The 15,530-nt window shown below is 31.3% G+C and overlaps 2 protein-coding genes across 4 annotated transcripts in view; both read left to right on the top strand.

The window, feature by feature from the left end:
* The first annotated feature begins 215 nt into the window (after positions 1-215).
* Positions 216-3,591, top strand: LOC125077738 (post-GPI attachment to proteins factor 2-like). Of its 2 annotated transcripts, XM_047689763.1 has the most exons (7): positions 216-263; positions 679-802; positions 881-1,012; positions 1,128-1,289; positions 1,388-1,493; positions 1,575-1,781; positions 1,972-3,591. In XM_047689763.1, exons 2-7 carry the CDS (start codon positions 692-694, stop codon positions 2,100-2,102), a joined length of 849 nt encoding a protein of 282 aa, XP_047545719.1. In that variant the 5' UTR covers positions 216-263; positions 679-691; the 3' UTR covers positions 2,103-3,591. The 2 variants fall into 2 exon arrangements, with proteins under 2 accessions (XP_047545719.1, XP_047545717.1); XM_047689761.1 differs by lacking the exon at positions 216-263 and having other exon boundaries at positions 394-802.
* Positions 3,592-4,966: 1,375 nt separating this feature from the next.
* Positions 4,967-15,530, top strand: part of LOC125077734 (protein scalloped) — a 77,476-nt gene continuing 66,912 nt past the window's right edge. The window contains exons 1-2 of one of the 2 annotated variants that reach the window (XM_047689756.1): positions 4,967-5,174; positions 14,686-14,762. In XM_047689756.1, the coding sequence (XP_047545712.1) occupies positions 14,729-14,762 (34 nt within the window). In that variant the 5' untranslated portion in view covers positions 4,967-5,174; positions 14,686-14,728. The remainder of the gene's footprint in view (positions 5,175-14,685; positions 14,763-15,530) is intronic. The other variant, XM_047689757.1, reaches the window with a different exon arrangement.

Below are 15,530 nucleotides of genomic sequence, written 5' to 3'. Positions count from 1 at the left end.
ATAGTAGTTGGTACTTTGCAGTTGGTAGTGAGTAATGACTTCTGACAATCTGACAGTGACAATATATGTCGTGTAGTTGCCTAATTAAAGTTATATTTTCGTATATAAATCGATTACATAATTTTTAATAAGTGTTTCATTAATTTTATTCCAATTCATTAAAAATTTTAGAATTCTTGTAATAATTTCTTAATATTGTGTTTTAAATATTTTTCAGTGCCTGTTCTGTTAGAATAAAACATAAATAATATATTTTTGACGAGGTACTTAACGAATATAATAATAAATATACTTCCTACGAAATAATGGTAAAGATAATGTAGTTTCAAAGCTTTTATTCTTATTACTGACTTACTTATTCTGTTATTATCTAGCTATATAATAAGTTCGTATAAAAGTAGTTAAGTTCTGAATGCGCAAGTCCGAATAACTTCATTCTATCCACGCCTCTAGTGAAGACATTCGTTTTATCATTGTATTTCATAAAAAATCTAAATTCTTTGGCGCAAACAATGTATTGCGTTAAAATGAATACTAGTACGCTATTAAATAAGCTTGTAATTTGTTAATAATGTGGTCCGCCTTACATAATATATAGAAAGTGACAATGAACCAAGCAAAAACATTAAATATCGGTTAAATATTGTTGATTAATTATGAAACTGTTGGTTAAAATAGAGTGAGAAGGAAAATGGGAAATGACGCACAAGTAGAGATAACGACGAATTCAAACAATCGCGTAACTGACCGCACAAACGAAATAAATATTACAAACAGAACCGTTGCTATTTTAGACTACAAGGTGCATCTGATATTACGCACTTAGTAAGCTCTCATGGAATAAAATGGAATTTTAATAAAATATATTTTGTTTCTTCAGGGATTGCTTTGGTCATGCTCTCTAAGGAAAATATGTTTAACTGCCCTTTGGCTTCCACTAGGCGCTTTAATGTTTTGTTATGTGACAGCGTCAATATTTCAAGCAGATGATATACATGAAACACATTGTAGGGTAAGTTACACCAAATGCCAATTATTTGTGACCCATCATTTAAATCGAAATAGTAACCACTCTAATTAGAGTTGTCGAATGTCAATACGATTATTCATACTTGATATATTCTTAGGTTTATAATGTAGTTCCATCAATAAGTGCAATTACGGGAATCAGCCCACAACGATATGTGTGGAGAATTTGCATTGCATACCACCTTGGACCAAGACTGTTAATAGGTTCACTATATTATAACTACCATAGAGAACGCACTTCGTACATAACTGAGGAAAGGGTGAGTTAAACATATGGAGCTTATTCATTATTTTAAATAAATACCCAGTACAGTTTTTTTTTTATTTTGTTCTATATTTTAATGTTTTTTTCTTTCAGATGCGTAATTTAGCAACAAAATTAGGAGAGGCTTGTTACTGGTTAAATTTAATTGAACTATTTGCTCTCACAGGTGTTACTTATGTTTCCAATAGAGAAAACTATTGTAAGATTTTTTTAATTAATATTATGCTAAGCAAAAATAAAATAAATTTATGAAGAATGTTAAACTATTTTTACCTTTCAGTCATACATGAAAAAATTTTCATAGTATTCATGATAGCTACTTTGCTGCACATGCTGTGTCGCGCACGTGTGGGTTGCATAGGAAATGACTCCGTGGAGCCAGTACGCACCAATAAAATCGTGTGGATATTGTTTTTTGTAGCCATAGCCGCTACTCTTGGCCTTATATTTTTTTTCCTAAGGCACCGGTTGCTCTGTCGGCCGCTCGGTAAGCCTTTTTTATTATTCGCTTAGAACATTTTTAGTGTACTAAATATATCAATTATACACAGCATTAACTTAATAAGCTCATCTACTTAATCCTTCTTAAGCCCTGCTTATCTTTGTCCACGCTATTTATATTGTGTAATTAATTAAAAACGGCGTTTATATAATTTATTGTACTTTTTACATTTCAGCATTTACATGGTTCTCTGTTTGCGAGTACATCCTTGCAACAGCAAATATGGCTTTTCACGCTGTTGTGGTTCGGGACCTTCCAGTACACGAACTGCAAGTTATATGCCCCACTCATCACAAGACCAAGTAATTTATGAGTGATGTAGTAAGATAGAATTAAAAAAATAAAATAACGGCAAGCGTACGTTCTTCAAAAAACTTTGAGAGTGTAAGATACGGGTTTCTTCTACCTACGTATATATTTGAATAGCTCAAAAATTTATAATTTTAAATTAGTTTATAATTAATGCACTCGTGAGCTCAAGTCTTTTGATAGAAACTCCAAACTATAGAGTTTTATTCTCGCTAAAAATAAGAAAGAATAGATTATAATATGCTATTTATTACTAAAAATGTTTTGGTAGAGATTACAACATTTGGGTGCCTAAATAATAGTTGGATTTATTTTATATAAAAACGAATACTGCTGGAAAATTTATACAATTATTACGAAATATTTAAGCTTTATTATTCGATACACTATTACGTAGGTATAATACGCTCACGATTTTAGTTAAGGTTAAAAAGCGCATCTCTAGTCAAAAGAATGAGACCGATGCAATTGAATTTAACTAGATGAGGTGTCCCAATTAATTATAACAGTGATATTCCAATTTGGTTTAAGTATTATTTTTTTTACAAACATATAAAGTCAATTACCCAACGTTTTTTAATCCTGCTTGAAATGCGAATGTCTCGGAGAGACTTTCTTCGGGCCAACTTATTGCGCTTATTGTACCTATCTATTATATAAATTACAATGAAATGAATAAGTACTTAATTAGTATATTAAGCATTTTTAATTTAAGGCTAAGTTAAAGTGATAAGTTATTTAACAGTTTTAAATGCTTTCATCGGTTATGCAAACGGCAACAATGCTTTTAAATTAATTTCATCGTTCTTATGAAAAACAAATGAATTGCGACATAAAATGAAACTTACACTGAAATTTTATGCAAAACGCATATAATACGCACCGTGACAGTGTTTTTCCAATTAAAATAAAAAGGAAAAAACTGTTGGAAATAAGGTTTTTAAGTACCTATTTAGTTATTATATTTCATCAAAATATTGTGTATCAATACCAGCTGTAATATTCACATTATATTATATAATGAAGAATATGTTTCATCGAAAAACCGTAAATAACGAAAAACTAAAAGATTGTAAGCGTATATATTTCTGTTAACATTCACTTGTTTTATTTAGTTTGGAAGTGCTATTAAACGTATTTAATATTTATTAGCTTAATATTATAAATCTGTAGTGTAAAAATGTTGAAGAAGGTGACCTAATTTTAAATCCACGTTTCATATAAATTGTATTAAGTATTATAACATTATGTATTGTTTGTAAATTATTAAATTAATTTAAAAAGTAACTGTATTAACCTAGTAGCTCAAAATGTAGCGAATGTATTCAACGTAGGAAATATTTACTGTTATTATTAAATTACATACATATATATTATATAGTCTGTTAAATTTTAAACGTTTATATTTATGTTTTATGAATAGAACTTTGTTAAAAATATTTGTTCACTGAAAACTATTTAAATTTAATGATTGATGCTATGTCAACATTTTCAAAGGCGCAAAGTTATGTTTTTTAAATTTAATTTTATAAGTGTTTTTGTTTATATTCGATTTATATATTGCTATTAAAGTAATTGTTTTTGTAACAAGTTTGCTTGTTTTGTATAAGTTATTAGTTAATAAATATAGGTATTTTTTTATTGCTAGGCAAATCCCCATTTTAACTTTTTACCTTACATAGATTTAATCATTTTAATTATATTACAGTAATACATAATTATTTAAAATCTGTTTAGATAATTATATTACATCTCAAACATATCCCCGTAAAAGTTTCGAATAAATTTTAATTATTATCTATCGATGTCAAACGAATTTTAAAAACGTTACGCGTGTACTATTGAAGTTTGTTGAAGAAATAAATTGCTGTACATTTTATGCTGACTTTTATTACATTGTAGATTTTATTTTTATTTATATGCATATTGTTATCCCTTTTTACATAACGATACAGACAGTTATCAAATAAATTGAATTAATTACATTTAATGATTATTTTTTCAATTAATTTAACACCGAACAAGGTTTCAATTTGAAATAAAACTTATAAAAGTTAATTTTATCTATTTTAGAGTACATCTACATCGACAAGTATTTTTAGCACCAGTAAGAAATGACATCTAGTGGCAAATTGTAGTTTCATAAGCTTTCACCTAGATGGCGTTTGGTACCTTGACATATCAAAATAGAGAACGCTCGTTTTTCGTCGTAACTACTCGTAACAAAGATGGCGGCGAACGGGAGCTACGCAGGTATAAATTTGTATTTGTGTGTGTGTATACATGCACAAAATTTCACGTTTGACCACTCTAGTCACGCACACCAACAAAGAAAACCGGGTGAGCGCGGGGAAAGGGGAGTAACATCCATGAAGTTGTGTCAGCATATGCGCAAACGAGGTGCGCATTCGTCGCGTGCGTTGTCGGGATTCTTTGTGCCATTCTTCGCATACCAATAAGAGTATATTCTTTAAATTCACTCTTAAATTGACATTTAATCAAAATTCGCCCCTACACTACATCTTCGAAGTTTGAAATAGGTGAGTAAAAATTATTTTACAGTGTTTTTCATACAACTAACTCAAGATTTTGGTGATTTTTATTCGGGAATGTCAACAATGCGATCGCGATCCTGCAATATTTTACATAGTTGTCGCGTTTGCTTCGCTTCGACTTCCGGTCGTTCGGGTGTCGGCATTTCGCGATGTAAACATTATCTAGTTTTAAGTTTTGGACGTTTATGAAAGCTAGTAAGCATGAAGTGTGCTCAAGGTGTTTTTGTGTTGTTAAATTTTGCTCGAGTGTGCTTACTGAGATGGCGCAATTTTCGAAAGACGCGGTATGGTATCGTTCGCCCGTGATACACTTCAGTCGCGTTGGTGGCTGTATGCGATTTGACGTATTCCGCGCGCGGGGATGACACTTGTCAGCTTAATTTATGAAATGTCAAACGTTTTACATGTAATGCGCGAGTGAACGGTAAACAAATTAAAGAGTGTAATTGATATTTATGCAGTGATTTTTTTAAGGGTGAAATGGACTGTTATTACTCGAAATTTTATCCAAGGCGTGAGTATTTATCACTATTCAACAAAGATAAACAAACAAATTCCTGAAATATTTTTGCGAATTCCTAAGTCATGCCGCGTATTCTATTTGAACTTAAGTAACTTCAGTGTACAAGTATTAGTTAAATACATCTATCTATATAAATAATTTTAATTTACTTTAACATTCAAATTACTTAAAAAATTGCCGCGGATTGTAATTTTTAATATTATTTTTTTAAAAATCAATTATTTTAAAATAACGTTGCATAAATAAATTGAAGCGGTTTTTTTTCGGTTATTTCTTAGTAAAAAAGGCAATTGCATATTACTAATCTATTTACGATTTTTAACTTATTAATGAAATATTTTAATTCGTTAATATTTTTATGCTAAATGTTTTACGATATGTTTTGTAGGATTTAAAACGACTTAAAAATATACCAGATTTTTTTCGTGACTAGTTAAAATAAATGATTTAGGAATATAATAACAATTATATATTTCAAAAATCGTTACATATAATATGTTTAAAAATAATTTATTTACATCTTACGTATTCTTATAATGAATATTAATGTATGTTATTATAATAAAAGGTTTATTTCATGGAATGATGTAGTATTTTATTGTTCAGTATCATAATATATGGGCGTGTATCGTAATATTATAATACATTATACAAATTTTTAAATAATGTTTTAGATTTAACTAAATTCAATGAGTACTTTTTAACTATTTTGTGATTTATCGAGGAATATCTAATACTCATTTTATGCTAAATTAAAAATGGGCGCGAAAACTTAAAAATCGTATTATACTTATGGAATAATGTTTAAGATGCTCTGTATTCAGTTATGCGATCGTTGTTTTATACATTTAATCAAATTATTCATAGTTTACTTGTAAAGCAATTACTGTAATAAATAAAGTTACTCAAAAATAATTTGAAAACAAACTAAGGTTAGTGAAGTACGTCGCTCACATCACTAGTTTGTGGTTCTTCACTTTCGTATCCGTCGGTCTCTCGAATGGGTGCCAAGAGTTATTTTGGTGAGAACGCTTGATGTTTTTATTGCGCGTCGCGACGGAGCGACAAGCAATAAGACGTGTAAACTGCTGACACTTCGAGCCCTCACGCGGCGTCGCACCTAATGGCCGATCTAGCACGATTTATCACGTCGCTGTCGCAGGAATATTGAATTCACACGAATTTATTTTTCTGTTCTATTCATTTTATTCGAATCTTTATCTTATACCTATAAAGATATAAAATTATTAACAAAATAGATATATTCATGTTGTCATCAGAAACCCTGTTCGCTTGTCATAATTTATGTCATGATTATTTTAGTTAGTAAAGTTTCCTATTAATATATAATGTTTGTTGTTTCTGGGAAATATATTACTCGACGACAGTAATATAATATTTTTAGTACATAAATACTGGATTCAGCATTATATTTTGTGTTTTCCAAGGACAATACATTCCGTTTTCATTAATAATGTATAGTAAAAGTTAAATAGATAAAGGTTCTGATGTAGTAAATAAGGCGGCCACCGTGTGAGGTTACGCTACCTGCTCCTATTGACCTGTGAGACACCCTAATCCCCAAACAAACTCACCGGCCACGAATCAAAGTCATTACATGTCACGCGTTACGAGGTGCCTAATAATAGCTTATTGAGAATTCTCTAATTCAAAAATGGAATAGACTATTCCATTTTTGAAATATTAAACGGTTTTTGTTATCAATAAAATTAAGTAATTTAAAAACGCGTTCGCGTACGTGCTTTTGTTTCAAGTGGTAAGTTTTAGTTAGGTAGTTAGTTATTCGAAATGTATCATTGTGACAAATTAACGAGTTATGATACTTGATGTGCATACATAAACATGAGCCAATGGTTTATAGCAAGACTACGCGTTGAAAAATTATGCTGCTCTAGCTGGAGATATGATTGCGACGAGTATCCAGTAGCCTCGCTCTATTCTCGGACTCCTATTTGTAGATTACTATCGCATGGAACCCTCGTCACTGTCACTGTAAAATAAACCGTAAAATACCGTTCGTAGAGTATATATTCAGTTAACCTTTGTCGTTGTTGTATAAGACGAATTTATAAGCACGAGAGATTTAAGCGAAAGGACCCACTCCTTACCTCTTATTTATCTTAATTTTGCTCTCCAAAGAAATGACAATCGGGGATTATTGTTGTACGAAAATTGGTGTCATATAAATTGCGTCATGACCGCGAAACGCTTACATTATTATTATAAGTTATATTAAACAAACATATGTACGTGACTGCTTAAATAAAATAAATTGCGATTGAGCCAAAAATCATTTGGTGGGCATGATCGCTAGGTATATATAAAAAAGGGAATTTCTAAACAATAGAATATCATCATCATGTAATAATAATAGATAGACTAGCCGTTTCCCGCGTCTCCGTTCACGTGATTTTTTTTCTAGTAAATAATTATACGTAATTACTTATCCCGAGTTATCAATGTCTAAAATTGCATTCAGTTTTCGGTTTAAGGGTTACTCGGGATGGGGTAACATTCGAACAGACAAAGAGCTATGCGATAACATCAATTATACAGATACTTTTTCTATATAATTTGTGTAATCATTCAATACAAATGTTTCGACGGAACGCTTTTGATTGCATCAAAAATAAACGAATCACAAAATGTAAAGCAGATGAAAATAGCTGTTAGTGTAAAACATATTTCAGTTCAACAAACTTGTCGAATGTATCCCGTAAAGGCGAAATAAGACGAGTTTTGCAATAATTTTCACGATTGAACTCTGCGTATTGCAGGTAGCATTCGATATGAAGCTTACTTTGAGTTCACTTGTTAAACTATCGTTGTAGTTGGAATTGTTCCCGCACAGCTCCCTCTGTGCCGCTCTTGGCGATTTAATTAAACTTGTTATTTGTGCGTTTTATTTCACAATTGGGTCCGAGCCCGCTTTGATTGTCCGATGGCTCGTGAGAGTACGTAACCTTTTGTCTTGGACGTTTCTAGTTTAAAAATAACCAGCTTTGTATAAAAAAGCTGTCCTATTTTATTAACTTGGTGTTTATTTTATGGAAACACCCGTCCCGACTTGTTACTAAAGGAAGCACTCGGGTTGGTAATTTTTTTCCTGGCTACATTGACATAGTACGCTATACCTAATCAAAATAAGCAACATGTAATATATAGGCCTTCGAAGCTTTCCAATAACTTGTTGGTTTTAGCTTGTTTCCGGAACGAACAAATAATCAAAACTTACATACACAATGCTACCATAATAAAACGTACCTCAATATAACGAATTCCTCTATTTAACAAATTCTTTGTAATCCCCTTGACTCGTCTATAAGAGTCAATGTAAAATATTCATTTACATTACGACCATTTTTTGCGAACAACCTCTTTATAACGAATTTTCAACTATCAAGAAAAATTATAAATACCTCAAATTAACGAAGTTGTCAACCCAAAACCTTTATATAAAGTCACCACCAAAAATGTTTGTTACCTGTCTAATTGTTTTTAAATAGAAAATACGTACAGATATTTAATAAAAATGTATAATTTATTAGTAGAAGTTTTTCGCTATAACAAGATTAGTTGAGGTGACTAAAACTGTTTTTTTTTACCTCTTTATAATGAATTTTAGACCAACCTGACCTCAACATAACAAAACCTCAGTTGAACGAATTACTCGATATAACTATAATACTTGTTCCCTTCCGGTTTGTTATATCGAAGTACCACTGTATATGGTTCCTATTAGTGAATCAGTAAATGTAGTATTTTTTATTGACCCGGGAACCTATCTGCTTGGACAGCCCTGATCTTTATATTATTGTTATTAAATACACTAGGTTTTAATAGCTGTTTTTTACTTGATTGTGTGGAATTTCTTCCGCTAACTATAAAAATATTTACATTAACATTAAATTTCATAACAATGCAACTTTAAATGTTATTGCCAACATAAAGATAAAATATCTTTTATGGGTTTCATTTTAGTTTCTTATTTATTTTAATAAATAGTATTTATATTAGATTTTTTACTTTCTAGATGATATTAAATGTGTTAAGAAAAAACTAATCTCGAATATATATCTTTTTTAAATTTATATACATATATGTATTAAAAATAGCACTTAACAAATGTTATTTTATTTTTTATATAATCAAAAATTCTCAATGTTGTCTTTCTTAAATAAATAGAATAAAAGGCGGAAAGAAAAATTCCAATAAAGTTAAATACAGAACCAGTAAAAGGACAATTTGTTTTCAAATACAATTGTCAATTAGTTTTACTTAATTGAATTATAAACGAAACAATTTAAAATCACATAATAAATATTTGATAGTTTCATTGATTACAATAAAAGCTGCAAAACGTAACTCAGGGCATTCTTTTTAAAAAAATATATATATATTTTTTTAATTTTAACTATAACGCCGAATTAATTGAGTCTTCCTTCCATACATTTAATTGTATTTGAGTATTTATATAATTCGTGAAAAAAGTTTGACTACTTAGTTAAATGAAGTTTCAGTTTTAACGGATGATAGGTCCAAATTCAATTTAATCAAAACAGAGCATGTTTGAATAAAGAATATTCTTATTTTAAATTGTTGCAACATATTTAAAAGTAAGTACATTAGACACATTATAATGACCTCCAAATACTAGTATAATTGTGGTCACAGTCAATACCATAGGTAGCAAATACCAAGCCTTATAGGTATTTAATAATAGTTAATGCGTCAGTGTAATTATCGAGATACTAAATTTGAATATCCTGCGGTGAATTACAAAGGACAGACTATAATATTGATTCTCAGGTCCCGTTAATTTGATCCCCTAATCTGAAGCTCACTTCGAAGTATTTAATTAAATAAAAAAAGTCATCACATCTCCCGCCTTTGCCAGATAAAAACATTGTTCGAAATTTGTAATCCAAACCTTTCTCCATTATTAAAACCTTTTTACATAAAACTTCTCACCAACAATATGATATACATAATGTTAATTCATGTATTAATTATTATCTTTATAATACCTATATAAAAAATAGTTAGATATTTACTTATTAAAATATGCAAACTACGAGACTATTTAAATTATTCAATGTATTTCAAATGTTACATAATAAAATATTGTATTTATTTTTTGGGCATTCAACCAAAGCTCCGTTGAGTTTCAGACAGTTCTTAGTCTCTAAAGATTAATGTTGCAACGCTTTTGGGTTGCTAGAGCGAAGCGGCGCGGCTGTCGCACGATAAATTAGACGCAACTCATAATAGGAGAGGTACCTATATTAAATCCTATTATCTCGCTCTAATGATAGAGAAAATCCTTAGAAAGACAAGGATATAGTTAATGGCCTCATGACGGGACCGCTTTTTTGTTATTCCACTACAAGTCTAACGGTTAGCCGTAACTAAGTTACTTTAACGACGGCTATATTGAAGAACATTTTTATTCCTTGAAAAAGTCTCAGACTAAATACCTACAGTATCGTAATGAAACCAAAATTATAAACAATAAAACAGTTTTTAAATACATATAATACTACTAATTTATTATTTTAATTAAACGTAACGATGTAGAAACGTTAAACTAACATTAAAAGAATTATTTCTTGCTTATTTAGGTTAAGTATAATATGTAGCAACAAGTATGCGAGTGAAGCGATCTGGCCAGATTACTCGGCCGGCCCTGGCGTACCTATCTGCAATCGGTAAATGGTTACTTTAAGTCTCGATATGCGAAGTATTCCCCATGGAATGTCACCGTCAATGCACCGTACTTATATGTGCTCGGGCGGACTGAATTTTTTCTTATCGCCGTTGCATTTTCTGCAAGTTTTCAATGTGAGCGACATGAACGCGCGGCTTCGAGATCTCTAGTCAACTTGTTCGCCTGTTTTATACACACACCCATATCATCGAAATATAACTAATATATGTTTTAATTTGAATATAATTATACAATAAAAAGTTAATAATAACGTTTATATTTTATTTACGTAAAGTTACTTAAGCGTTAGTTTTAAGTTATTAGGAAACAATTTAAAGAATGACGTCACATGTAATGTTTAATAAAAACCATTTTAAATTATACGATTACCACACACGATTAGCCACATTTTTTCATTATCGTCTAATTTTCTTCGGGTGTGGATATTAAGCCGGCAGTAATAACCCGCCCGACTCCCGCCATCCATCACGGGCGCTGCAATCGTTCCGCTGTCAGTTCTATTCCGGGACGCTACATTTTCGCTAATGATACCCTGGTGCCGTCAGATCATGCGACATTTACAAAAGCCGACTGCGCCTCCACCTCGCACGTGCAAAACCTCCGTACTACCGGAGTGATCTAAAATTTACCTCGTTTCAACACACATTTGAAGTTCATTCAAGCGTCGCTAGATACTCCCAAAGCGGTGCAAGTTAAACGTGCACAACTGCAGCGCATCCTCGCTGTTTATGAGTTTTATACAAATAAAAGTACATGCCGGATCGCGTTCCACGTGAGAGAGTTTATAATTTATTTGCTCGCAGTTTTCTGGCGACGATTTTCCCACAGGGGCGGTGTCTCAAACGAGCCGCGCCCGCCCTTTATGTGGTTTTTTGTAGCGACACAAAATACCCCGGTGGAAAACATTCAGTGATAACTGGTAACAATCGCTGCCGCCCGGATGCCCCTGCCATTCCACGCATACCTCGCATTGGACCTCGGCTGTTGCTTTTTCATCTAGCACCGCATCACTGACCGAAAGATGTGACTCGTGACTGGACAGCTAATGAACAATGATTAATTTATTTTATACTGAACATATTTCCTAAGATTAAAATCTGACGGACCCAGTCGGTAAACTAGAAAATGAAATACCTATGCCCAGTTTGTACTAGTAACAATTTCTTACAAGTATATACTTTCTTAAAAAGGTATTTTATTTTATTATAAATAGAAAAGATTTTATTTATAAATTCGTTGAATTTATAAGTTCTTAAAAGCTTTCCGCTTACGCTAGTCTATACAGACAAGAAATTGTGTAACTGAACACTGACAAACTGGTTTTCGTACACGTAATTTTGATCCTGCAATGTTTGAACTTAGATTCAATCGACATTACTCTGAAATAGTATGAAGTACAAATACAATAAATAGTAAAGATATAATGTTTTGAAAAGTTACATTATTTCAAGGAAGACAATTGAATATGTTTTCTTGATTAGCATAAAACTCATTTATTTTTAATATAATTTTACACCGAAAAAGAAAAATAATCATATATATAAATAAAAATAAGCTTTATAAGTGCGTGAGTTTTTTATAGATAGCTATAATGAATCACGTTCTTGTGATAGACCCTTAATAGCTCAACGGTAAACAGGTCGCACGGTGGCAGACGCTGTTAATTCGAGCCTTTGAGCTACATATTAATTACTAAAAAAAAATCAGTTTTATGAAAAAATAAATTAAGAAAATAATATTTTAACTGGGTTACTTTTGTAAAGAATGTAAATAAATTTTGTAATTTTATTTCATAATTTCATTTACGAATTTAGAATTATTACTTAGCAACAGAGAAAATTACTTTAACTACGTAACGCAAACGACAAATTTCATAGAAACGGAACATTTTCATGCTTCGCTCCAGTACAAGTAGCGTTTTTATTAACGTCCCATTGTTTCATAATCACCGTGCTAGATTTGATATAGTGATAACTTACCACTAAAAGCATAATGTTGAGTAAAACGCGTTGCTGCCGTTTTGGACCGAAAACCGAAAAGCCGCTCCGATAGATCTAAAGCCAGATTACGAGTATCTCTCACTTTGATCGGCATTTGAATGATATTGCTCTCCAGTATTTAAGGAGAACAAGAGGCGATTTTTTAACTCGTAAACTTATTTAAGTGACGCTTAGTAAATAATTCGTTGCCGCCTTAATTAAAATTTCTCATACATACCTTGAAAAAAATTAAGAATATCGCCGATCGGTATGGCATTTTCTAAGTTAAATATTTTCTATAAAGTATGCGCTAAGTAGGTCCTAATAATTTAGGCTTTATTACAGGTATAAAATGGAAGCGTGCTAAATAATATATCGACTTTACGTGCAAGTGAGAGCTTGTTATTACATAGTTATTACGCCATCGCAAGCTGAAATTAATATCCATGATCTGGTCTATAGGTTGTTGAATCGAGATATAAAGTTGTTTATGTGATGTTATGGATTAAGTTCATGTTAGACAGCAATGAAATTCCACTACATATGCCAATTAAACTTTAATAACATTCGGCAAAACCGTCAAAGTACGATTAATACGTGAACCATATGAGATGAATTTATATGTTTGTTCTTCTAGTTATTACAATACCTGAAACTTTTAAGTGTGTTTGAATTTAGAATTAAAATTACTTTTTAGTTTAAGGATTTAAATATTCGTTCGTCTTTTGTTTCATCGCGACTGACGAATATCGTCGAAATGGTGACAAACATTTTTTACCTTTCAATGTTTTCGACCATTCATAACATTATGACGTGTGACGTACAAATCTCGCGAGATGTATCACTGTTCTAGTTAGCTGACAATAAATCGTATGTTTAACGTCTCGGTGAATTGTGTATATAATTAACAATAATACAAGTATACACGATTTCCAAACTAAGCGACGCAACGCAGATCGTTTGTCACGAAGTAAATTGCTATTTATTAGGATTATCACCGGAATAAACTATTTCGCTTTGTTAGTATATATTGAATTTACACGTACATATTTATTTACGCAATCTTCATGAACGTCTTTGTTCGAAAGCGGTATTAAGTTATCAATTATAAAAAATAAATAGCGGAAAATTCCTTTTGTAGTCCTCTCGCTGGTGCATTGTTCTCGACGCAAACAGTACAGCTCATAAATAAGCCGTAGCTATTTAGCTAACAATCGGGCACCGATGGGCATTTGGTCAGATTCCGAGGCAGGCAGTCGTGGAAGCCACGTGTGCTCGCCTCCGCATGCCTCGGCCTGAATATGCAACCCTTGCTTGAATTTGCCCCTATGCCGAATATTCCCTGCACATCGGACAATGTGAGCGCATAATTCAATGCCAAAATGAAATGTCGCTTCGCTTGTCGATTATTGCTTCATTGTCGACGACGTTAACTGGTACTAATATTGTCAATAGTTCATTTTTGATTTAACTTATCTTTTTTGAAAAGTTTTACATAATACGTAGTCAGTATTTTAATTACCTTATGTATTATACAAGATATTTTTGTTTTTTTTTTTGTGTATGTATGTAAAATTTCGAAAATTTTTCATTTAGGCCACTGACCAATTAAGGTGCCATGGCGAGTAATAATTAGTATTGAGAATGACTTAATTTCGCAATATAAAAAGTAAGCATAATGTAAGCCGAGGACGTCTGTTTTGCGAAATTTTAATTTCATTTTTATGTTTTTATTTTTGTGTAGTTTTTTTATTTTATGTTTTGTTCGTTATAGGTAAGTGACAGATGGAAAATTTACTGCGGTGATCGTTACGCTCATGATGCATCCGGCTGGGTACTACGCGAATCTCGGTAAGCTAAGATATGCTATTCAATTTCGAATCGAATGTAATTGTTTGATTTCGAGAAGCATCTTTAAAAAATATATATGCATGTACTAAATCGGCGAGGACAAAAAAAACAGTACCTTTTTCTTTGTTTTGTTAAGCGATTTTCTTTAAGTTTAATTTCGTTGTTTAAATAAAAGATTACGACTGTGCGAACAAACTATTTTACATAACGTTAAAAACATTTATATTCTAATTTAAATATACTAGTTATATATATGTGGTTCGAGAATTTTCCAATCAAAGAAAGTATAAACAAACTTTAGATTAACGTTTTCCATTTAAATTGCTAATAGCTCAGCTATATTGTATACTACCAACATATCTTGATTAATTTATTATCTTTATTTATACTACAACGTTAAGCCACTTAACTATTTAATTTTATATTTACTTCTTAAGTTCCGATAAGATCATCAACGTGCAAAACGTTTTTTTTTTTTTTCGCATGTATGGACTATTCGAGCTCTCGACCAATGATATTGCATCTATTCGATGTCAAATGTTGTTATTGGCTTTTGTTCTCTTGTTGTCGAAACAGACTATGGTAATAGTATATCAAACATTTTTGAAGTCTCGATTAGTGTACAGATACATTTATTTAACTCCCCTACCATTAACTGACTTTGAAAAAATAATTCGAATCAACTTTTTCGAAGTTCGCAAATTGAAATTACACAAATATAAAACTATCGTGAAGGTAAAACTGTTGTTATATTTTGCTAGTCCAGTG

This window comes from Vanessa atalanta, chromosome 4 (assembly GCF_905147765.1).
Source record: "Vanessa atalanta chromosome 4, ilVanAtal1.2, whole genome shotgun sequence".
In the NCBI taxonomy this organism is placed as follows: Eukaryota; Metazoa; Arthropoda; class Insecta; order Lepidoptera; family Nymphalidae; genus Vanessa; species Vanessa atalanta.
This window is presented reverse-complemented; position numbering and strand designations above follow the sequence as displayed.